This window comes from Zonotrichia albicollis, chromosome 2 (assembly GCF_047830755.1).
Source record: "Zonotrichia albicollis isolate bZonAlb1 chromosome 2, bZonAlb1.hap1, whole genome shotgun sequence".
NCBI lineage: Eukaryota > Metazoa > Chordata > Aves > Passeriformes > Passerellidae > Zonotrichia > Zonotrichia albicollis.
The window spans coordinates 28,479,852-28,503,436 of NC_133820.1; the positions used below are offsets into that span (position 1 = coordinate 28,479,852).

The 23,585-nt window shown below is 40.2% G+C and overlaps 1 protein-coding gene across 3 annotated transcripts in view; it reads right to left on the reverse strand.

Moving 5' to 3' along the window:
* REPS2 (RALBP1 associated Eps domain containing 2) overlaps window positions 1-23,585 on the reverse strand; it is a 95,273-nt gene that overhangs the window by 41,192 nt on the left and 30,496 nt on the right. For all 3 annotated transcript variants that reach the window (XR_012578909.1, XM_074534665.1, XM_005484324.4), the window contains exons 2-10: window positions 20,651-20,774; window positions 18,326-18,474; window positions 16,699-16,822; window positions 13,848-13,945; window positions 12,034-12,172; window positions 10,496-10,559; window positions 8,081-8,223; window positions 4,908-5,002; window positions 1,737-1,806 (exon numbers count right to left, since the gene is read on the reverse strand). Coding sequence is in view for 2 of the 3 variants with exons in the window: in XM_074534665.1 (XP_074390766.1) it covers window positions 1,737-1,806; window positions 4,908-5,002; window positions 8,081-8,223; window positions 10,496-10,559; window positions 12,034-12,172; window positions 13,848-13,945; window positions 16,699-16,822; window positions 18,326-18,474; window positions 20,651-20,774 (1,006 nt within the window). In the remaining variant the exon portion in view is untranslated. The remainder of the gene's footprint in view (window positions 1-1,736; window positions 1,807-4,907; window positions 5,003-8,080; window positions 8,224-10,495; window positions 10,560-12,033; window positions 12,173-13,847; window positions 13,946-16,698; window positions 16,823-18,325; window positions 18,475-20,650; window positions 20,775-23,585) is intronic.

Below are 23,585 nucleotides of genomic sequence, written 5' to 3' on the forward strand. Positions count from 1 at the left end.
CAGAAAACTGAAGTACTCAAACAAGTAGCAATTTCCAAGAGCACAAAAGTCAAGATCAGAAAGAAAGACCTATGCTCAAGTTCCCAAATAATCTCAAATTTTGAGAATTTGTGGAGTTGAGTGCTTATTCTCCTTCCACATTCCCCTTCACATCCTTTCTAATGGAGTTTTTAATGCACCATAGTGTGTTTTGATGAACTGTGACACTCAGTGTTAAATGACCACTTGGAATGAAATCTCTCCTGCTCTAGGATGAGCCTGCTTTAGCAAGGAAGTTGGACCAGATGTCCCTTCCAACCTCACCTGCTCTATGATCTGCCTTTATCTACCAAAACATGTGGGAAGTTTTGCGTCTTGTAACCCAGTTGGGTTTACATTATCTTCCAAATTTAACTACATTATAACCAAAGTGCAGTCAATTTATGTGGATACTTTTGAAAATGCAGGAAAATTTGCTTCTACTGCCCTGAACTGCAGGTTCTTGACTTCTGGGGGGATCCCCTCAGTTAGGAGAGTGATCTGTTCTCATGTTTGTCAGAATAGTAATAAAAGGTAGAACAAAAGTATTTGCACTTTGGCTGAAAAGGTAGCAATCTGTGTCATAAATACAGCATATCTTCAGCCCTGAAGGAGGGCTGCATGTCTCAAAACAGGTTCCCATGTGATTTAACATGTCAGCTACAAAAATCAAAGCACAACTTCATCATCTGAACAGGGAAAAAATATTCCCTTAGTAAGAAGTAAATCTTCCCTAGACAATTCACAGCAATAACCTTCAAGGTTCACGTCCTTCTCTGGTTCATTATACATTTTGCAACAAAACAAACCTTGTCAACAAAACACTGATTTCTTGGAATATGCTGACATGTCAAAATGTTTTACAAACACACACCCAACCCTTGACAAACTTTCTTTGAAAAGGGGACACTGGGAATCTGTCAAACTCTGTCACACCTGAGTGTGGCAGGTGAATCAGGAATGTGCACTACCTGGTCTCACAGCTCTGATGCAACCTTAACGTGTGGACATCTGGGAGGCCAAGATATTTTTTATTTTTATTCATACATAATCTGTAGCTCTGAGAATCAGGCAGCAGAATACTCACAACTGTTTTGTTTCTACAACAGAGGGACAGCAAGTAAGAACTGGGAAAAGGAAATATAAAAGAGAATGAATGGCTGTGTGATGATCCAGTGCCAATTCTGGAAGCCATAAAAGCTACTGCAGTAAAAAAGAGAAAGATCACTCCAATTTCACATGACTTGCTGCTGATGGATGTCTATTGAAATGAATGAATTTATGAATTTTTTCAGTCCAATTTGACTAAAACTTTCGTTTTGCAAGAAAATACAGGGATTATTTTTTTCAAATAGGAGTAAAAACTGATTTTGAAGTGTTGGTGTTTCTTGCAAAAAACGAAATTGAAAATTTGGCACAGTGCAATCTTTACTCTTAAAAAGTTCCTGATAACAATTAAAATTTGTTTAAGTAAGAAGCACAACATTAATTGCCATAGGGCTAGACATATTTTAGAAGGTGTATGATAGAATTTTGATAGAATTTTGAAGCAAACCCCTCCATTTATTTGTCTTCATCTCATCTGCCGTGAGCTGTCTCTTTAAATCTTTAGCAACACACAGCCAGCTTAGAAATTAAACACATCCAGCAAACATAGGGGTTTACTAAAAACACATATAATTTAATCCCTAATGGAAAAAAGTTATTTATTTGAATACCTTGTTTGTCATCTTTCTTTCCATCCTGTAATAGGGCAGAGTTATCAGGCACCTCTTCAGCTGATGACTTCTAAAGATAGAAGACTTGTTAATTACACTGACTGTACAGCTCGTACCTTTCCACAGCCCAATATTTAAGAATACAGATCAACACAAATAATGGTGACATTTGAGACAATATAACTCTACTTTTCAAGGCACAGCAGTTCCACACCAGAAATGAGTTAAAGGAGCACTTCGGCAGTGAACAACTAAAGGAGGTAAGGACTTCCCCAGTCTCCATGAGAAAAGTCTCTCTAACCAGAACTCCAGCTGTACTGCAGAACCTGATGGTTATGCTTTAAAACTCCTGGCTGGTGCGGCTGATCCTTGAACTACTCTTTTCTTTCAACTTGCAGTCACAGAGATGGGAAAAACAAATTTCATTAGCAAGTCTGTTGGAGGCCCATTCAAGCCTTTGATGGGAGAACAGGGAATTTCTCCCCAGTTTTACTCCTTGATTTTCTGTTATTTCAGCAGCAACTTATAAGCATTTATTGTTCTTGGAGCTTCTGCTGGAACAAATTTTACCTCTATTATCTGTAAGAACAAGAATACTCTCTGCAACCAAATATTCAAGTAAACATCAGAAACTCTAAACTTCTCTAAATATTAACTGATGCTGGTTTTTGCCCAGGGAGTATGGAAGAGGTTTGACCTGAAAATGTCCTGGAATAAATTTGGCCTAAACAAATGAATTGAGAAACCTAGATTTCATAGACATTTTTAAAAGACCACAAAAATCTCAACTTGGTTCAGAAAGGAAAACTCCACAGTAAAAGTGACATTTGTTTTATAAAATTTCTGAGGAATGGAATAGCCTAGTACTTCTGAGAGAGCAACATAGCAAAAATATGGCTTGAGGACTCTGAAAATGTATGAACAAAACATTTCACAGCAATAGCTAGCCCTGACACTCAAATGAAGAACATGAGACCACAGACCTAACTTTAATAGATGGAATGACTTTCAGAGATTTCAATGAACTGTGAGCATGGCATTTCTGAGGGAGCCCAGAGGAACCCCAGCCAGTCATTTTATGCATGCTTTAACTTTAGGATTTTGGCAGTGAGAAAACTTGCAGAAAAGAACAAAAGGAGAGTGGGAGACAAAAAACCTTGAGAAAAAAAACAACAATGAAGACAAAACTTCCTTGGTAAACAGAAATCAGTCACCCATGACACTCCCAAGCATAGTATCAGCAGCCTTGGTGTGTTTTTCAAGTTTAACAGAGCCTAGCATACAGGTGACGTGTCTCCTGCCATTATTTTCTTTATGAATGCATTCAGGAACTGCTTCTACTTTATTGCAGTACTGTAATTCAGCAGTCACAGTAAAAACAGGCATCTGAAATGAAATTAAATACCCTGAATGGATGATAAGTGGAAATTTAAAAAGACATGGAGGTAATGCATAACAGATTGCATTGATAATATAATATTTTTAATGTAGTGATCAAGTATCTAAAGTATAATTCCTCCACTAGCCAAGATAAAAAGGAAATTGCAACAGTGAATTGCTGCACTTCCCACTGAGGGAGATGAATGGAAGATGAATTACTGACCTTCCAAATGATATTCATTCAGTGTATTAATTCTGAGTGTAAAAACGTAAGTTGAACAAAAAAAAATCAAGTCAAAATTATTCTCAAATCACTTTTGAGGAGATGTTAAAGTCCATTAATCGTGGACAACATAAACTGAAGCTTTTAAATTATGTGTATGAAAGATACATAATCACATCTTTGCTTGCATTTCAAATATAATTTAATTCTATATTATATCTGTATCTTCTTTTATATTTTAGGTTTCAAGGCACCCAAAGTAAGGTCACAAACAAGGGATTAGGTGATTCTGGTAAAGGACCTGCCCATGCTGCCAACATACCAGCACCCTGCACTACCAGATCTGCAGTGATGCTTTCAAAGCCCAGCGTGGCTGTTCTTTGGGCAAGCTGCTGCAGGATGAATCACACCTCCCAGGGATACAACAAATATTTTATCAGCTCCAGAAGATACACTGGGTGCTCTTCTGCTGGCTGCAGCACTGCCCAAAGTGAACACTGTACTCCAGAGAAGCTTGGGAGATTTTGTTTGGTGGTACCACTACCAAGATGGATTTGATGAGGGAGCAGCTGGGTTCTGACCCAGGGACACCCCAGGGCCAGGCACTGGGAGGAAATATCTGGAGAACAGCCTTGCTGAGCTGTCATGACACACCATTATTTTTAAACTTGGAAGAGTGTCAGAAGGGCTGGTTCCTGCAGTCAGTCTGCCACTTGATTTACTTCCTTAACACTATAAATTTAAATCCTACAGCAATCATATTGAGAGTTGCAATATTCAGGCACAACTCAGTGGCCATGGTTAGTTCAGCTCCATAGGGTCTTTAAAGTTTGGGATTTTAACCTCAGTGTTAGACTCTTCTCCTTAATTCAGTTTTGCTTGCAGCAGACTTCACGGCATCATACAATGGCTGGGTTTGGAAGGGAGCTCTGGATATCTACTCCAAAGCCCCTGTTCCATCCAAACAAACCTACTGTGTACAGCTGTGGGCCCCTCACTACAAGAAAGGACATTGGTGTGTGTTCAAAGACGGGCAGTGGAGCTGGTGGAGGGTCCAGAGCACAGGAGTGCCTGAGGGAGCTGGGGCTGTTTATCCTGAAGAAAAGGATGCTCAGGGATGACTTTATTGCTCTGTACAACCATCTGTAAGAAGGCAGTGCTGGGCTAACAGTTGGAATTGAAGATCTTGCAAGTGTTTTCCAAACTACATGATTTTATGATTCTAGGTCTGTCCTGAAGCCTCATGTTTTCAACCAATCTTCAGACTGAGCAGATATTTCACCTGAACATGCCCATGTTCCCCACTGCCCCTCCTGCAGCAGCCCTGCAGGACACCAGCAGGCAGAGCCTATTTCTCTGAAGATTCCAGCATCTCACAAGTCCCTCAGTGACTACTGTGAACTCTGCTGTGTGGGAATACCTACTGAAAAGCCTGTCAGCCCTTTCCATACACAGAAAAAATGGCTGAGCTGCGGGTTTGAGATGGCTTAATAAGAGGTTTAGAGATCATAAAGTCCTCTCAGAGACTCAGAGTCTGCAAGGTAAGGACCCAGCTTACAGCCTCTCACCTCTGCCCGACTGAAGTCCCGAGTCTGCTGACTGCTTGGCAAGGGCTCAGAGTAAGAGTCAAACAGTGCACAGTCACGCACAGGCTTCAAACAAGCTGCAGAGAAAAGAAAAATAAAAGAGAAAAGTGAAAAAAACCCAAACAAACAAAAAATCAACCCAAGGCCAAACACAGAGACACACCAAGTCTTTGGTTAATACATACTTCTTAGAAACCTGATCTAGCATAATTTTGCTCTTCATTTCTACATCTCAGACCTAATCCATAAGACATGGATGACAAACACCATGAAGAAACTCTAACTATCTTGCATCTTAAGTAAGTCAGTGTCATGAAGGGGATAGCTTGTATAATTTCTGTTGTAGAAATAATGGTGAAATTTGGAAGAAATGTTTTCTTCTCCCAATCTAGTATCAACTATCTTATAGTTTATATATTATTCTCTTAGCAGTGTTAAAGGTACTTACGTTACCTTCAGCTGAAATTTTGACTTTTTGAGTATTGAAAAGTATAGTAGAATCTACATTATACTCTAAAATTGAAGGCCAGAAGAAAGCAAAGCACTAAACACTGTAGATGCTGCAGTATATGCCACCTTCAACTAAACAACACTGAGAGCAGGGGGAAAAAAAAGGAAAAAAATCACATCTAACTTCTCAAAGAAATATTCACAACAAGCTAATTTCTATCCCACAAACTCAGGTTCTTCTGCTGGTATCACTCTGGGATTAGCTCCTCTGAGATAAATCTGTCTTATGAACTGGAAAACATCTTTTTTTAAAGATCAATTTATTAAAAGGCAGAACAACCACATTTCTAGTTTTTGGCAAGCGTTTATTTTATCTCAATAAATTAAGCTCTTGGAAACCTGTCTTAATTTGCAGTACAATGGGTTACACACAGGGCAAATAGCTTTTGAGATTTTGCAAATTAGTTTTAATAAAAAGTTTCCAAAAAAAGGTGGTGGGTCAAATTGTCAATGGAGCTGTGCCAGGAGAGCATTTGGACCAGCTGTGCTTGTAGTTTATGGTACAAGCCATAAAACTAGCAAGATTAATGCATTCTTAAATGCTTTTTTGCTACAAGTCATTTTATTTGAAGCTTTAACAGCACTCTTATCAGATGCAAATACTTCAACTGAACCAAATTATGCCTCAATCTGAAACTAATGCAGCAACATAATGAAAAACTGTGTTCTTCTTTGGAGTCCTAAGAAGCCAAAAAAATTTGAAAAGAAGTCTAAATTTTACAGAAATCAAATTATGAAAACATGAATACACAGGATTTCTCTTGAAATTTGCTTTTGATATTTTAGGTGACTGTATGAGGAACCTACATTTTTGTCAGTGGTTTTATTTCAGAAGTAATACAACCAGAGCTCTACGCTTTTCTCTTATTCACAGTTTCACAGTGTGTTGAGATGTTCTGCTTTTCATTAATGTAAGTCTTTCAAAAGACAGATTTATGAATCCTGACCAGATAGAAGAATGAGCATGAGATATTTTCAGACCCTCAGATTAACCAGAATTAGTTCATTAGCTGGGGAATTTAAAGGACCCACAAGAAATAATTAGTCCTTTCACCTCTTCCATGTAGATTTGCTTGAAATGCTTGGTCTCATGCAACAGCAAGAAACAATAATCTAAGAAAATGGTAGAACGAAGTGCTGAAAGGATCAAAGAGAGAAAAAGAAAACTCCCAGGGAACAACTGCAGCTTACCATGCTATTTCTCCCACTGTGACATAATGATTCCCTGCTACTAGAGATAGTTATTTCCAAAAAGGTTCAATGTGAAGACACACCAAAAAGAATCTGCATGGATGAGTTTACAAGCCAATTTATCATGAGACCAGGCATGAAAGTAGTGGTGAAAAAAGTGGTTGTCCTGGAGGGAAAAGGGTAGTTGTAATTATGACCAGGGGAATGTAATCAGAGAGACTAAAATGATGAAGATTTGGAAGTGCATGTTTTCCAGGAGCTTATTGCTTTGGATGTGAATATAGTGGATTACAGAGAACATGACTCCACCAGAAATTATTTCACGAATCTGATATGGGGTCAACATTTAATTTTCCTAACTGCAGCTTGATTTGTTCTTTTCCTGCCTTTTAATATATTCAGTGTCATCAAATTTAATGGAGATTTTATTAGGTCTTAAATATTATCCCTTAGCACTGTAATTATCATCTGTGATTAATCCTCCTTGCCCTCAAGAGTCATGCACATTTTTAGATGTAACAGTATATATTCCAACATTCATTTATAATTAAAAGAGACATAACTGAAGAGAACAAATGAAAGGGCAGGTCTTTCACTGCACATTGTTACTGAAGTATGTTGTATTTTGGATTAATTCATCTTTGTGATACACAAATTGTTGTAATCCTGTCATTAATGCAAACAACTCACAGAAGAACCTGTGGATTACATTAAATAAATTACAAAAAAATTCAACCTTTGATATAACCAATATCTCCAGTATAACGAGTATCTAAAAAAATACACTGGCATGCTAAGTTCTAATGCAATCCAGTATAATTTTTAACAAATCTTCAAGACATAGATACTTTAAGGAAAAATGATCAAAATAATTAAAAGCTATATCACAGATTCACAGAATGGTTTGAATTGGGAGAGATTTCAAAGATTACCTAGTTCCAACCTCCCTTACCATGGGCAGGGACACCTTCCAGCAGACCAGGTAGCTGTAGGTTTTATCCAACCTGGCCTTGAACACTTTCAGGGGTGGAGCATCCACAGCTGCTCTGGGCTACCTGTTCCAGTGACTCACTGCCCTCAGAGTAAGCAATCTCTTCCTAAAATCTAACTTAAACCTGTCCTATTTCAATTTAAAGCCACTGCTGGACTCCCTTTGCTTTACAGGCATTCAACTGCCTCTTCATCTCTCCTGACACCTGAAGCACAATGGAGCAAAGGGGCAGACATTAAGAGGCAGGTACCTGCTCCACTTTGCATCCCTATCTCTCTGCTTTGGTCTAGGACTTCTACAGTAATCACCTCATAAGCACAATTAAAAACACAGGCCTTAAATGCAGCTGGAGAATCATTAGAGAGCACAGAAGCCCATTCCAGGATGGAAGGTGAAGCTGTCTCACACACACACTGGATTTCTGAGATGGCTGCAGGGACATGGCTTGCCCCAGGAGCTTTACCTGCTTGAAGGTACTCGGGCAGCAGCGTCTCTGGCAGTGTCTCAGGCAGCTGGTAGCCATTCTTCCTCGCAACCACAAGGTGGAAAGCGGCACAGAACTCCGGGAGTGTCAGCGCCCCATCACAGTCCACATCACTCAGCTCCCTGTGGGTAAAACAGGCACACGTTTTCCAAGGCGTGACCTCAGGGAAACACATGTGTGCCATCACGTGGGAGACAAAAATGCAGCTCTGAGAAGGGATATTTTAACACAAGACAAGTATTTCTGCCATGGTCACTTGATCCTGACTTGCACATTTGTCTTGGGGAAGATGAAGCAAACTGATTTTCTAAAACTGACTTGCCACTTTTTTATTTTTCAGTAAAGTACATTTCTTTAATACATCACACCATTGAATATGATGGTATGTGTATATTAGAATGTGAAATACATAACCTATACTTATAGAATCATAGGGAGGGTTTGGGTTAGAAGAGACCTGAAAGATCATTCCAGATATAATTCCAACTCCCCTGCCATAGGCAGAGAACCTTCCTTTAGACCAGGCTACACAAAGCCCCATCCAGCCTGGCTAGGAACACTTCCAGGGATGGGAAGTCCACAGCCTCTCTAGGAAATCTGTTCTAAGGCCTCATGACCCTTACAGTAAAGTCCTTCCTAATATCTAACCTAAACCTGCCCTCCTCTAGCTTACAGCCCTTTCCCTTTGTCCTATCACTACATGCCCTTGTGAAAAGTCCCTCTCCAGCTCTCCTGCGGACCCTGCTAGGCACTGGGAGGCTGCTAGAAGATCTCCCAGAACCGTTTCTTCAGGCTGGACAGCCCCAAGTCTCTCAGCCTGTTTTCATAGGAGAGGTGCTCCAGCTCCGTGATCAGCTTAGTGGACCTTCTCTAGACTTGTTCCAACAGCTCCATGCTCTTCTCATGCTGGGGAGGCAAGAGCTGGATGCAGCGCTCCAGATGGGGTCCCTGCTGGTCACACCTCTTTTGATGCAGCCCAGGATGTAGTCGGCCATCTGAGCAGCAATTAATTGCACATTGTTCCAAGGGTGGAATTAACCTTCCAATATTAGGAAGCACTTTGGCTAATCCATGCAGGATCTTAAAACAATTCAAGCAGAAAAAGTTAAATATGGACTTTAGCAATGGTTACTTAGCACCACTGACTAACCTTTAAAAAAGGGGAAAATTAATGCTCTTGACAAGTTTAAATATTGTTGTTAACTTCTCACTAAGTGGTTCTTTCTAATTCTAGCACACTTCACTAACACTAAAATTAAACTTCAGAAATTCAGTAATTCAATTTTATAAATTAACTCTTTGCAAATATTGAGTAATATTTTATCTTGGGCACATGGTCTAAAATAAACATACAATTCCTTACTCTTTGAAAGTAACAAGCATTTCTCAGACTATTGAGGTTACAGTGACAAGGACTGAAACATCCCATGTGTTTAACACAGCAACACAACCTGATAAATCACATTGCCACAAAATTACAAGCATCTACTAGAAAGGCATACTTTTCTTGAAATTCTGCACAGAGAACAACTTGTGTCAGCAATAGAAATAAAATCTGATTTGCTAACATATTAGGTTAATCCATTCTTTTTAAGTAATCTTAAATTTAAATTCCAATATTCACTTCCCCCAGCACTATGTTTCTTCAGTTGGGTTTTTATTTTTTTTATTTTCACAACTGACAATCCGTTTTGAAAAGATTCCAGACATATCCTTTGACCCTGACAGATGTTTAGGCTCTTGCAAGCTTTTCTTCTCATCTCTCTTTATAAAAGCATATATAAAAACAAAATCACTATCAGCATTTCTGATCCATGTTTAAAACTGTTTGTTCCTCCTATCAGACATGCAATGACGACAACAAATTACAAAGCACCATGTTGTTGATGAAAATATAATAGAATCCTTGTCAAATTTTATCACATACAGTTCCATCCACAATTGTTTCACAATAAGCTCATTAAAAGTAAGAGCACTGGTTCATTAGAAAAGCACTAATGAATTATGTAGTTGTTTAATTAGGCCTCCTCTGACAGAAGAGAGACAGAAACATAAAACCAGCAACACATCTAAAACATTCCAGAGGTGCTTCTCCTCTGTGTCATTTCATGAAAAATGCCAGTTCTTTGATGCTGCTTACAATACACTTAAGAACAGCTCTCAGCTAGTTGGGGTTCAAACCTTCCCAGTCCTGCTGAGTAGGTGAACATCTCTCCAGAAAACAAGTGTGTCAGGAAGAGCAATGACCACCCTGCTGCTCTGGCCTCAAAGTGATTCTGGAGATAAGAGCAATAATTATAATTGAAGACACTTTTAAAATTTAACAAGAACTCTTGAATTAAGCATCTTTTTAAAAAGTGTGATAGGCATCCCCAACAGTATTACAGTACTCACCAGATGTGAGAAAGTTCCGGGATGGGCAGCTTTGATTTTGTGAAGAAATTCTTTGCTACAGAACCTGTTGGGAAAGCATGCCTCATCAACCACTGGGAATTAATTCTCCAAATTCTTCCCTTTTACCAGGTCTGCCATGCCAGAAGCAGACAGTTAATTTATGTTCAAGAGATGCTCAGATTAATTGGTTGCTCCTATAGATGCTGGACCATTTGTCTCCTGAGTAAATGACAGAGAAAGCCAGACAGAGCTGTTGACCTCATTTCTCCATTCCCTCCATATGGGAAAAATAAATCAAGGGAAACCTACTTTAGTACTAGGAATTCTAACCTGCATAACAAGTATGTCAACAATGATGAAATAACAGACACAAATGGCCCTGGTTCACCCAGAAGTCATGTGCACAGCAGTACAGTGCTTTGACATCTGCACTGCTCTCCCAGTGTGCTGCTTCAACCATGACTTTTTCCTGAAGTGAAAATTTTACAGAGGGGGGAAAAAATAAAATAAAAAAGAAACTTCCAGAGATTCAGCTAGCACACAAGCTCCTGTCCTGCTGCAGGCACGCTGCCATAGCAGCCCTTCTCATACTTCTGGTTAACAAACACACTTCTTCACCATCTCATACGCACAGGCTGTCAGGGGTACCCTGGAAGCCCTTCCTGGGTACAGGCTACAAATCATAAGGAAACAAAGCACAGACTTCAGGGACAAAAATCCTCTTCCCCTTGGGCAACCACTGGGGAAAGAACCAGCACTGAACAATCATTTTTTCTTTGAAGCAAACCGCATGAAGGAGACTTAACTGAGGTGAAGAACTGCTGAAGCAATAATTTCAGTTAGCAGCAGGTCATTCTTTAAACTTTTGGCTGGATCAAGGCCTCCTGAACCCCAGTGACACAGCAGGGTTCATTACAACTGCCTCAGTTTAAAACCTGTGACATATTCCTTGCCAGACCAACTGTCTGTATGTGGCAAAGTCTCCTTTCACAAGCAGCCTGGAGCCTCTATTCAGGATGGAAATCTGAGTATGATCAGAGTCATCTCAGTATGCTCTTAACAATACTTCTACCATGTGTGTGCTCTCCAGGGTTGTTTCCTAATTACCTAGAGGTCAAAATCTCAGTTCCCCAGAACCATAAACCCTCAGGCTTGACTGCCCAGGGCATGCTTCACTGTCATCACATGGACATTGCCACAGTTCTGCTGGATAAGTCAGCACAACCCTGAGGGATTTTTCAACTCAATATACACTGCAGGTGTGATCCACAAATCCAGCACATGAAATGCAAAGAGCTAATTTTAATTTTTACCAAATTCCCAACACTTCTCCCTGAGATGTAATTACTTTTCTAAAATAAGGATATTTAGGAGAAAATGTAAGGGCCACAATATTGATTTGAATAGTCTGCCTTTAAAAAAAAAACATAATCAACTCTTACAAATGCACTGCCAGAGACAAAAGAGAATTTATTTACTTAACACTTTTCACCTCCCAGCCTGGTTCCCCTCTTCAGTGTGCACAGTGAAAAAATCACCTGAAATGAAGGCGCTGAGGTCAGGCTGCAGGGACCTGAACTGGTTGATGTAGTAATCTCGTTGCTCCTCCGTTATCCTCCAAGGGTCATCTGAGTACTGGCTGCTGCTGTCCTGCTGCTCCCGCTCCACTGCAAGAGACTGAAGGGAGGGACACTGGCACCAGACACAGGGAGGGCACCACAAGGGCACTGGGAACCTCAAGAAACCAGAGTCACACTTTTCTACGCAGCACAGACAAATTTTCAGAACACAAGAAGCAGAAATGGCCACACTGATGACCATCCCACTGCTTACCTGGGAAAACTGAGGCTATTATTAGGTATCTTTACCCCTGCAATTAAAGGAAGCTTTACATGACCAGTGGTCAAAGGAAATCTGGCTACTGCTGACCACTAAAAGTCCAAGTCATACTTTATTACCTCTAGATTCATTTTGAGGGTACTTTTTTTCTGCAATGCATTACAGCCCTGAACTGCACACTGAACACCTCAACTGGATGGAACCAGTAAAGGCCCTAAAGCTGCATTTATGGAGCTATGTGCATGAAAATTTATGTTCGTTATGAAGCTACATATTTCACCTAGAAATGGTGCTGCAACAATGGAAATATTCCACTTCTGGACCCTCTGCTCACCCCAGTAACTCAGCACTCATTATCCTAAGTCAGGGAGACACACAAGCCCCTAGAGACCCTCTCAAACTTCTACCGCTTCCCAAGGTTTAAGCAAAAATCTGCCTTTGGGTAAAGGAATATTCTGGAGAAGAAGGGTATTCAACCCAATTATTTCTTTGCTTTGTCTTTGCTCTCTGATTACCTTTCTTAAGGGAGGCCTGTACCTTTTGCAGGTTGGATGGAGGTATCTACAAGAGGGCTGCCAGTACCGCTGGTGTCTTTGTTAAAATGGAATAAATGAGTATTCAGTATTTAAGCCTGCATAATAACAGCTTTAAAAAGGGAGGGCAAGAATGAAACACAATCAGCTGTGAAACCCTTTCTCTGACATACCTGTCTATTTCCCAAGAATCAAATGCAAAACACCAGTTCTGAAATACATCAAAAGATCCCTGAAACAGGCAACATCATAAAGCTGTAAATTAATTTTCATTTCAAAGTGCTACACAAATGCACCCAATTTCATTTCAAGTTAGCACAAATTATGTGACACTACCTGTAGCTCTCTTTTGGAGGCTCAGGTGACATTTTTTTGTGGGTGTGAGGTGCTAAGCACTCAGGAAAAGGTAGAGTCTCTGAGTCTTTCTTATTTAGAAAATCTCTCGCTTAAGGGAGCTTTGCCCTTCCTTAGGGCAAACTAATTGTTTGCATAATAAATGCACAGCAGGCATACTGGAACACAGGAAAGATCTGCTTTTACAACCAGCAGGAAAATATAAGACCCATTTTCACAAAAACAAACAAATGCCCAGAAATTAATATGTTCCGTTTAAGGTGCAATTTAACCAACTGGGGTGAAAAACCAAAATATGCAGAATGTTAGCCATAAATACTGTGCATGTGTTACAGATAGCAATCTAAATCAAGAAGGAATCTCTGTGAAATCTCATGTACTTTCAATGAAAATGTTTTACTTCAATTTACCTATAGTAATTTAATAAATTTCTTTGTTTATTGTAATTTCTCCATCCCATCAGCTTTTTTCCTCATATACCAAAAAAAGCACAATTCAGTCTCAAGTCTAAAAACACCACAGACAACACTTTTCACTTTCGAAGTGAGAATTTTCTGCCTTTTTTTAAAATTTCTCTATTTTAGTTTTGTTACTAGTATTACTGAAGAAAATAGGCAATTCATTACCCGGTTAGGAGTTGAACAGGTGAGAGCAGATTTGGCTCCATAATTCCCTGAAGATGGTCCATCTTGCTGGTGAGTAGAGTGTCTGACTTCATAAGGAGCTACAACAGACATGTAAAATTAAATATATATATGTCAGGATAATAAAAGAATGCTGCTAAGCGAAAGGAAATATTAAATACCACAAGATCAAGAATGCATAAATGTGAACATTGTATCTGAGCATCAAAGTCCATTTGGTCAAGCAGCCACCAAGTGAACCCACTATCACAGTATCAAAGTCCATTTTGTCTTATGCAACAAATTCCAGCCACATACTTGTCTTTCCCATTGTACCATTCTTCTTCAGACATTACTGAGACACTGTCACTTATATACTTCTAGACCACAGAAATCACTGTTCATCATGTTTAAATATACACTTACACAGCCTGTCCATGCATTTACACATTTTATATACTTATAGCCACATTTAGCACAAGAACTAGTTTAAGTAAGAAGAAATTATTCATTTGGTCTATAAAAAATATGCTTTGACAATGCTATCAAATAGCAAACCATTACTTCTCAATATAGTCTTCCTCTCCCTTCCCTAATTTCTGTTGAAAATCAAAATACACGACTCACCACTTTGTGCTATTTGGAGAAAAGTAACAATTTCTTCTTCTTTTGCTAAAATAAGTCACTTAGCTCCACTGCAGCAAATATAGTAAGCAGTGACACAACAACATATTTAGGAACAATGTTTAAAAATAGGGCAAGCATGCAAGCAAAAAGGCAAGTCACTTGCAAACCCTTACACAGCTGAGAACTGCTGCCAGCCTATTTAAAATTTACCATTACAAAGTTTACATTAGATAGTCAGAAACTTAAAAGACTCATGATGAAAAAGGAGTCCAAGATATCTTAGAACTTTTGATCTTAGGAAAAGCTTAAAAATCATGCCCCTAAACCCCTTTGTTTTCCTAAGGGGTCTTATCCTGTATTGTTATCTATTTCTATTCCTGTACAAGTCACTGCTAATTTCAGATTTTAAAAAAAGAAAAAAAAGAATGAAGTTGAAAAGTGGAAAACATTTAGATGCCCTCAGAGGGGAGATTTAAGCATGAAGCCTCATGTCTACATGCTTGCTAGCATGAGAAACTTTCAGAACTATAAAATGTACACAGTCATGGCTGCAGTGCAAAGGGCTGTCCCTGAAGACATCATGTCCAGTTTCAGGGTCAGATGTGCAGCCCAGCCAGCCCAGGGCAGGGGCACAAGCATCTCCTCCACATGCACTACACACAGCTGCCCTTTGGAGTGCTCCTCAGGAAACTGAAAGGTTTTAGTCTTACAGGCCAGGAAGAACCAGCAGGTCTTGCATTAGGCCTGGCATTTGGTACAGCATGGGTCAAAATGTTAACTGCCCACTGCCATTGAAAATACATTTGGATGAAGTATCCCCAGTGGGATTAAAATAGGACTGATTCCTTTTCTGGAAAACAGGAAAAATTGCTTTCTGAAAAATAGTCATTGTTCTGCACCTCTAAGATTTTATTACCTTAGAAATTCAAGCAGTTAAATAATTAATTTTGGAAGATATTGACAGCTGGACTGGATGCTGCTGTCCCTGGTCATTTTGTGTAGCTGCTGAGTCCATGAGAAATTTCAGAGAAGTTAAATTTGCAACCAAATTCAGAAGGAAAAAAAAAAAAAAAAACAACACCGAAAATACTCCCTCATAGCACTGACAGATCTGGGACAGAGTGCCAGAAAAGAGCAGAGCACCCAGCAGGTACACAGACAGACACTCCCTGCCCAGCTCTCCACAGCACGGGCTCTCTGCCACTCTTCTTCACTGGGGCAGAATATGCATTGTACCAGAAAGCAACTGCACTAGTGTGCTTCTTTCAGAATTAATCCCACTCTGAACAAGCTGCAGTTCACCTACACAGCAGGGGAGTGCCTGTGACTCAGTACTGGTGCAATTTTCAGGTGGAGGCCACTTTATAGTGTCAAACACATTCTTATCACAGCTGTACTGAGTTTCAACATGTTGAATAGCTCTTTTGTCATTCATTTGTAAATAAGGACAAAAGGTGAAGGACTAACATGCTTCAATCTTCACCCACTGCAAACACACTAATGTAAAGCAGGAGATGATGGTATACACCAATGCCTCCTATTGCCATTGATTTGGTCACCACATGTTGCAATTACAAGAGCACAGGTGCTTTGCTATAAGAGGAACCTGTAAAGCCATAGTTAAACTGGCTTCTGCCCCATTAGCCTCTTATTAAAGTCTGAATGTTCTCCCACCTACTGTAATGGCACCAAAATGAGAGACAGAATAATCTATGCAGTGCCTAGTTTTTGTCTGAATTGCTGAAGTTACACTGTGGGACTGCCTCGACACTCTCATCCTATTATTATTTCTGTTACAAAACCAGAGATTATATGATCCATTCCTGCAAAGGACGGTTCACTTCCAATCTGAAAATTAATATGCATCTACTGAAATCAGGAGCAGGCTTTTCTTGCCCTCTAATGAAACCAAAACCATCATGCACTCTGACAATCCTTGCAGGCTCTCAGCCACTGGGGTATATTGCAGAGCTTTGTCAGAGATTAGGTATTAGCATCTGTGAGCAGTCAGACATAAATCTAATTTAATAGAAAGTGAATAGGAAGACAGGATTGAACAGTCAAAATATATTGATCAAATAATTTTTCAAAACATGAGTCTAATTGAATTTTAAAATCATTAGGCTGATTGTCACTAGCATTTAGAATTTGGATACTTCTGATAGGGGAAAAAAATAAAAAGGAAAAAAGTATTTGAATACAATGTGCATTGCCATTTTTATCCTACCTCCATGCTGCTGTTCCAGCCCACTCCTTGCTTTACCATATCCATAACTTTGGGCTATTCTCTGGTAGGTAGATGGAGAAGCAGGAGGGGAGCAAATTGGAGACATCGGAGGAGACTTGGGTTCCTATTTCAAAAACACACCAACACAAAACACAATCCTGAGACAAAAATTGTAAGAAACAACCAAGTAATGCTGCAAAGTGGTCCAAATGCATACAATATGATGGACAAACAAGAAAAATCATTGTAGCATCCTCAGGCCCTGTATTTCCAAGAAAAGGCTTAAAATGGACAAGACAGGATTTGGTACTGAGCCTTTACGGATAAAGCATGGCAGTGCTGTAACAAAGCTTTACAATGGTCAGCTCAATGTATTTTCCTTCCAAAGATGCCTGAAGTAGTATATGTAGAAGGCTCAATGTGACTGGATAGCTTTGAATTTACATAGTGTAAGTGCGTTCTTTGTGGGAGATCATTTTTCATAATAAAAAAAAATTACAAAAAATTAAAATACATCTCTGGGTCAGTATTTTAAACACTGTGGATTTGTAAGTATCACTGGGTAACTATCCTAAAGCTTCCTTTTTCCTTTGATTTACTGAGATTGCTTGAGAAAAGGATGGAAGTCTGAAAGGTTTTACTGAATAAAGACAAAAATATAACACAACACAGATAATCCAGATGGAGCCAGGGGTTTGAGGGCAGTGTTCTGCTTGGGTGTCAGTACACAGAGGAGAGGCATAGATGCTCTTCTTCCTGATCCTGTTATTCCACCTGTGTATCTTGTCATCAGGTCCCTCCTGCTGGCTGACCTCGGGCTGGGAACGCCGTTACAGATGCCAGCGCAGCCCGTGATAAACGTGGGCACGTTTTCTGGGAAGATAAAAGTGCTTCCACCAGGCACTTACAACATGACCTGATACAGTACCACAGGAGAAGGTGTCAAGCCTGGGGAAAATTATGCAAATCAGTTTTTATGAAAATTATGCAGCACTGTGAAGCTTCTTGTATCTGAACAACTGCTCTCTACTCTCCTAAATCCAGGTAACAGGAATGTCCCTTGGATGCTTCATTAAACTGGCATGTTTCACTCAGAAAAAAGAAAAGCAGATGTCTTCTGGACTATTTCTTGAGGAGATAAAAATGAAAGAAAACTTGGGGGCCTTACCCCACCCAAAAATAGCGGCTCATGATTGAATACCTTGTCTCCAGTTGAGTATTTCTAGAGTGACTGAGGACCATTACTCCACTACCACACTGGCCATGGGAAATCACTCACTTTCCTGTTCTCTTTCATAGACAGATTTCTATTTGCTGCTTTTTCCACTTCTTCTCTGAGAAACAGTGCAGGTTTAGCTAGGAGGAAAACACTGAAAGAACTTACACAGAATATTACAGGGCTGACAGCTTTATACAAGCTCATATAGAGAATTTTCTTCAGGGAAGCAACTGGGATGCATCAAAACCAGAAGACAGGCACGATGGGGATTATTTGCACATCAGGAGTTCATCTCCTGTCTAGTGTTGGAAAATTGAGTAAGCCCCTGTGAGTGTAATCATTTACAGGACTGGACCTAAAAGGAGGATGCATAATGACATGTTGGCCTGAAGGAGACAAGGCTGTTACCTGTTTGTCCCCTTCATCTGCTCTTTTGTAGGAATTTTTTTCCAAAGTTGCATGTGGAACCTGAAACTTAACTCCATGGAATTCTGCTGGAGTCCCATAACGTACTTCAGTGTCATTTTTCAGCGCCATAAATCGTGGTAGAGGCAATTCTGTATTAAAAGAGAGAAAAATTCAATTGAGACTATAGAACATAAGAAGCACTTTAAGCAGTATCATCTTGTAAAACCAATGAAAAGTTTATCTGTAAAAGACTGCTAGTTATATTTTGTAACATTTTTAAGTGTGGGACTACTTTGATTATTTTGTGTCTTAATAAAAATGTGAATGTTACACAAAGCTACATTCACTAGCTTAATATATAATCTCTCCATGCAAAGAGAAAGAAATAAGCCTTGTGCATGTTATTAAAGCAAGCACCAAACTCATTTCCTGCCTTCAAAACCTTGCCTGTAATGAAAATAATAGTTTCCCACAGAAACTGTGGGACAGATAAATTAATCAGTCAGGATCACAGTATCCTCAATGCTGCCATCATAAAAGGAACAGATCAAAAATGGCAGGGTTCAGAGATCACACCCAGGCCTAGAGAGACAGCTGTGTTAAAAAGTCCCATGCTGCATCTGCTGTGCTGAGCAAGAGACTGACACTTTGTCACTCCTTAAGACAATTCCCAATTATTTTGCAGAAGCACAATTTATTTTTGTGCACAGTCACCCTACAAGATCAATATAATTAAAATTAACAGAATGCTCAACACAAGCAAAGTCATTCATTCATCACCTCTGTAATCTTTTACAGGTACAGTTACATCCATGAGAAAAATAAATCAATTTGAATTTGGTACATGTTACTCACTCCACTCTAAAGGCACTCATACATATTTTCTAGAGAAAATGTAATTAGCACTGGAATAAGTTTTATTGCAATTTTACTGAAACAGTAAGTAAACAGGTATCAATACAAGGACGGCAAGTACCTGTTTTCACTCAAATTTGTGGATTATTTACATATGCTGGACTGGTAAAACATACAGAGTAAACCTCAGTCCAGGTTTTTAATTAATTTTGTTGGGAGTTTTTTTGGTTTTTTTGTTTTTTGTTGGGTTTTTTGTTTGTTTGTTTGTTTTGTTGTGCTTTTTGGGGTTTTTTCTTTTTAATTAACATCTTTTAAAAGGACATTAGTGCAAGAGAGTGCACAAGGTGTTTGTAAGGAAAACTGACAGGCAAATCCAGGCCACTCCTCTTCACCTTTGGTTCAAACTCCTGTTCCAGCAAGGCACCAAACTGTGCCAGCTGCATCTGACCCCCTGCACTTGGCCAGGAGCTCTGCACCACAGGAGCTCAGCTCACACAGGTCATCATGTGCTTGCCTTCCCTCCCCGGGATGGGGCAGACCTGGGAACCGCTGTGCTGGGAGCAGTGACCTGATTGCAGAGCTGTGGGCAGGTGCTGCCCTTCCAGCCCTCTCTCTGATCTTGCAGCTGGCTGCATTGCTCCTCCAGTGGGATGGTGCAAGCACAGCCTTAGGGCATGGCTTATCCTTAGCTCCCAGGATATGGGAGCTAAGGGCTCCAACCTGTTCCAGCTCCAGCAAAAAGCCCTGTGCTTTGAAGCCCAAGCCCTGCTGAGGCAGAGTGTGCATCACTGAAGCAAGAACACTGAGTTCCTTCCAAGCTGCTATCAAGGTTTCACAACTGAAAGGGACCTGCTTTCTCTCTTTATTGCTTGAGTTAGGTAAGATTTTTTCAAGAAGCTTTCTTCTCCACCAAAAATGGTACATTTAGTATTACTGTCAATTCATTGGGAAAAATAAAGATTTAAAATACATCTAATATACATTTTCACACCTATTCACAGTAAGCACTATGATTTTATCTTCACTAGCCATTTATTTTGGCAGGATTATTTGGGAAAGCAGAAAGTTACAATCTGCCCTGCACAGAGGGACTCCCTGACCTGCCCACATCCCCCACAATGTGCCTCCACCCAAAGCAGCTATCAGCTCTCACTCTGGACAGCTGTCAAGATTAGAGGCTGAAGGTGAGAGAGAAATGCATCTCCCACACTTATTTTCTGTCATTCCTGCTGCTCCTTTGCAGTGCCTTTTCCAGAGGGAGATGTCATCTCAGATCTCCCATATCTGTAATTCCCTGCAATTTTCCACCACTCACCTGGAGCATGTAACATTACCTCCCACTCTTTCTCTGCTCCTTGAAATTGTTCAGAGAAACATAAGAAGAAAGAGTTTACCACCATGGAGAGCTGACAAGAATTAAAGAAAGGGAGAAACAAGTGCATAGCACTGCAAGCAAAATTTGCTACTTACCATTCTTAATGCTCTCAATCCGTACTGGGAACCCTGACTGTGCTGCTGCAATTAACTTCAAAGCAATATAAAATTGGGCAGGACCAAAATAACCCACACGCTTGGCTCCACAAACTTCTGTAATCTGAGAGAGAAGACACACATTGTCAGTTAAATGAATTTCACTCTTCCAGATGTCAACATCTTCACATAAACAAAGAAAAAACTTTAAAAACACAAAATGCTTGTTGTTTTTGAAGTTTTCTACTATATGTATTTGTTTCAACTCAGAACATTAGTACACCACAGACAGGTTGGCAGTTGTTACACTTTTCAAAAGCACTGATGGTTAACACTTCCATCCTACAAGTTACGGATTTTCATACTATGTAAGATTTTAACAGCAGGGGAAATTAGAAGTTCTTAAGTATCCTGTCCAGTAAAACATTTCCACCATGAAAATTATACTTACTATTAGCCCTAACAACAGCAATTCAGATAATCACCGTAACTGGAACATAAACACAACAAAAGATCCCAGCACACCACTTCAGAAAACGATTTTTTGTGCGAAAAATTAACATGGTCTTAGCACTGAAGTTTAAATTCTATGTATATTTCATTATTTGCTTCACTCTGCCACTTTCATGAAGCAAAGAGCACCATGTTCACACACTCAGACAATGCCTAAACAAACAGCAGGTATCAGCAGGTTTTAAGCATAGGTGCCAATTCTCCCATCCCTGAAGCTCCCAGATGTTCACAAACCAACCTCAGACGAGCATTGGGGTTAGAACAAAACTCCATTTGCCCCACACATAATAGGAAATCTCAAATTGTTTTCATGAAAATACACCTAGATTAGCAATGTCTACTGGCTGGCGAGGTGCAGCCTCTGTGACAGTCCTCCAGGGGCAACTGTTGCTTCTGGAAAGTCATGTCTATGGATTAGCTCCCAAGCTACAACAGCATGACAGAAAGTATTAAGTTGCATATAAGCAAACAGCACAAGTGAATTGTCTATTTTTTCTGATTTATTTTTATATGTATATATATACATACATACATAGTGGAAAAATGACAGGCCAAAAAATTAATGAAAAAATCAAATCTTTTGGAATGGTAATTCTTACTAATCAAAAACAATTGTTTTCAAACAAACCCCTTCTTCTCTGGAAGTAGCCTCTGCTTTGACTGAATGAGCGCCGGCTACTTTCTCTTCCTACAAGTTTCAGACTTGGTCACAAGACACATCAAATAATTCTTTTTCTCCTATTGCTTGATGAAAAAGGGAGATTGAGTCTCTGTATAAGGACAGTTTCAATTAACCAGAAGCATCTGTCATTCTCTTTCCTCTACTTTTTTCTCTGTTACTGTGTCCTTTTTATTCTGCCCTTCCCTCTATCACTGGCTTTGCTTCTTTTATTTTCCAGTGGGAAAGCAAGGCACTTGGGATGTGCCTGAGATGGATGGCTGGGCACAATCTCGGTACCCTTTCTGAGCTCCACAGCAGGGTTCTCCCCTTGGTCCTGGATGCTCTCAATTCACCCAGTCCCACTGCCCACACCACCCACTCCTGCAGGGTCCCTCCCCAGCCAGCAGCCCTGGTGCAGTGGTGTGGAGCACAGGTGACTGGACTGGACTGTGGAGCAGAAATGGGCACTTCAGACTGCTCCTCATGGGCAAAACCTCCAGGCACGCCAGGGTCCAGCAGCTCTGGGGACAACGCTGTGGTGGCACGTATGTGAGAAGCCACCAGCTTATCCAATAGCCTGGGGAGATGCAGATGGAGAAGGGGCACAACCAAGCTGAAATTCCATCTGGGTTCACAGCTCTGGTGTGTTATGGGAGATGTTTGTATACAACATGCCAGCGCTGAACAGGGCAGCTGGCAAAAGCTGGGCACCCACTGGCAGCCAGGCCCTCCCATGGAGGCTGTGGGTGCTCAGCTGTGCCCCAGGGCAGTGCCTGGCCCAGCTCCTGCTGGGGGGCAGAAATGGCACACACAGAGTCCCTGGCTGTGCCTATAGGGGACACCCTATAGGGACTTTTCTCCTCTGGGGCGCTCTTCCTGCCATGGCTACAGTGCCTGCCCTGCCTATGCTTGCTGACATGGAACAACAGTGTCACCATGATGTGTTTCCTCTCACTGGCTGCTGGAAAAAGGCAATACTGAGCAGCCTGGACTTTCACAGAGATGCTACTACCTTCCTGAGTTCATTTTCCATTAATTTTCTATACTTTGAAAAATTAAGGTTGCTGAATGCTGCAAATGCTCTACTTGCTTCTCATATGAAATCATGAATATTTTATTCTGAACAAGCAGACTACAAATTTTTATCAAGGACATATCACCCCTCAAAAATACAATTATGTTTATCATGTACACACTTAGACCCAACCAACCAGAAACTGCCTCTCTGTAATTTTGCTTTTTGATAAAAACAGAAATAAATTTCATAGACGCAAGCTTCTGTTATTTGTGCAACCAGACTCTGAATTTTTGTTAATGGTCCAGAGCAGAAGATGGAAGCTGACAGAAGAGTTAAATTTATTACACAATTAATTGTGGGTATTTATACAGATTAATTGCACGTACAGGCATTTACTCACATCAGGTTCCTTGTCCAGTTAAAGGAGAAAGTCTTGGCTTCCTTCCAGCCAGCATTTCACACTACCTGCATCAGAACCCTGCTTAGAGGTGCCAACAGAGCAGCCCCTCTCTCCAGCAACCACAGAAGTTGGTAGCAGATTAGCCTTTATCCAAAACTAAATCCTCAGAACATGCTGCCTGCTCAAATTTCCACAGCAGCTTAAACTGAACACTGCATTATTTTTTTGTTTCCTGGTTTTACCTTTCACAGGGTCAGTGCACATAGCTTTTGATGGGCAGATTACACTTATATGCAATTCTGAAATTAAACTAGTTTGGGTGATATGCTATTAGGAGTCTCCC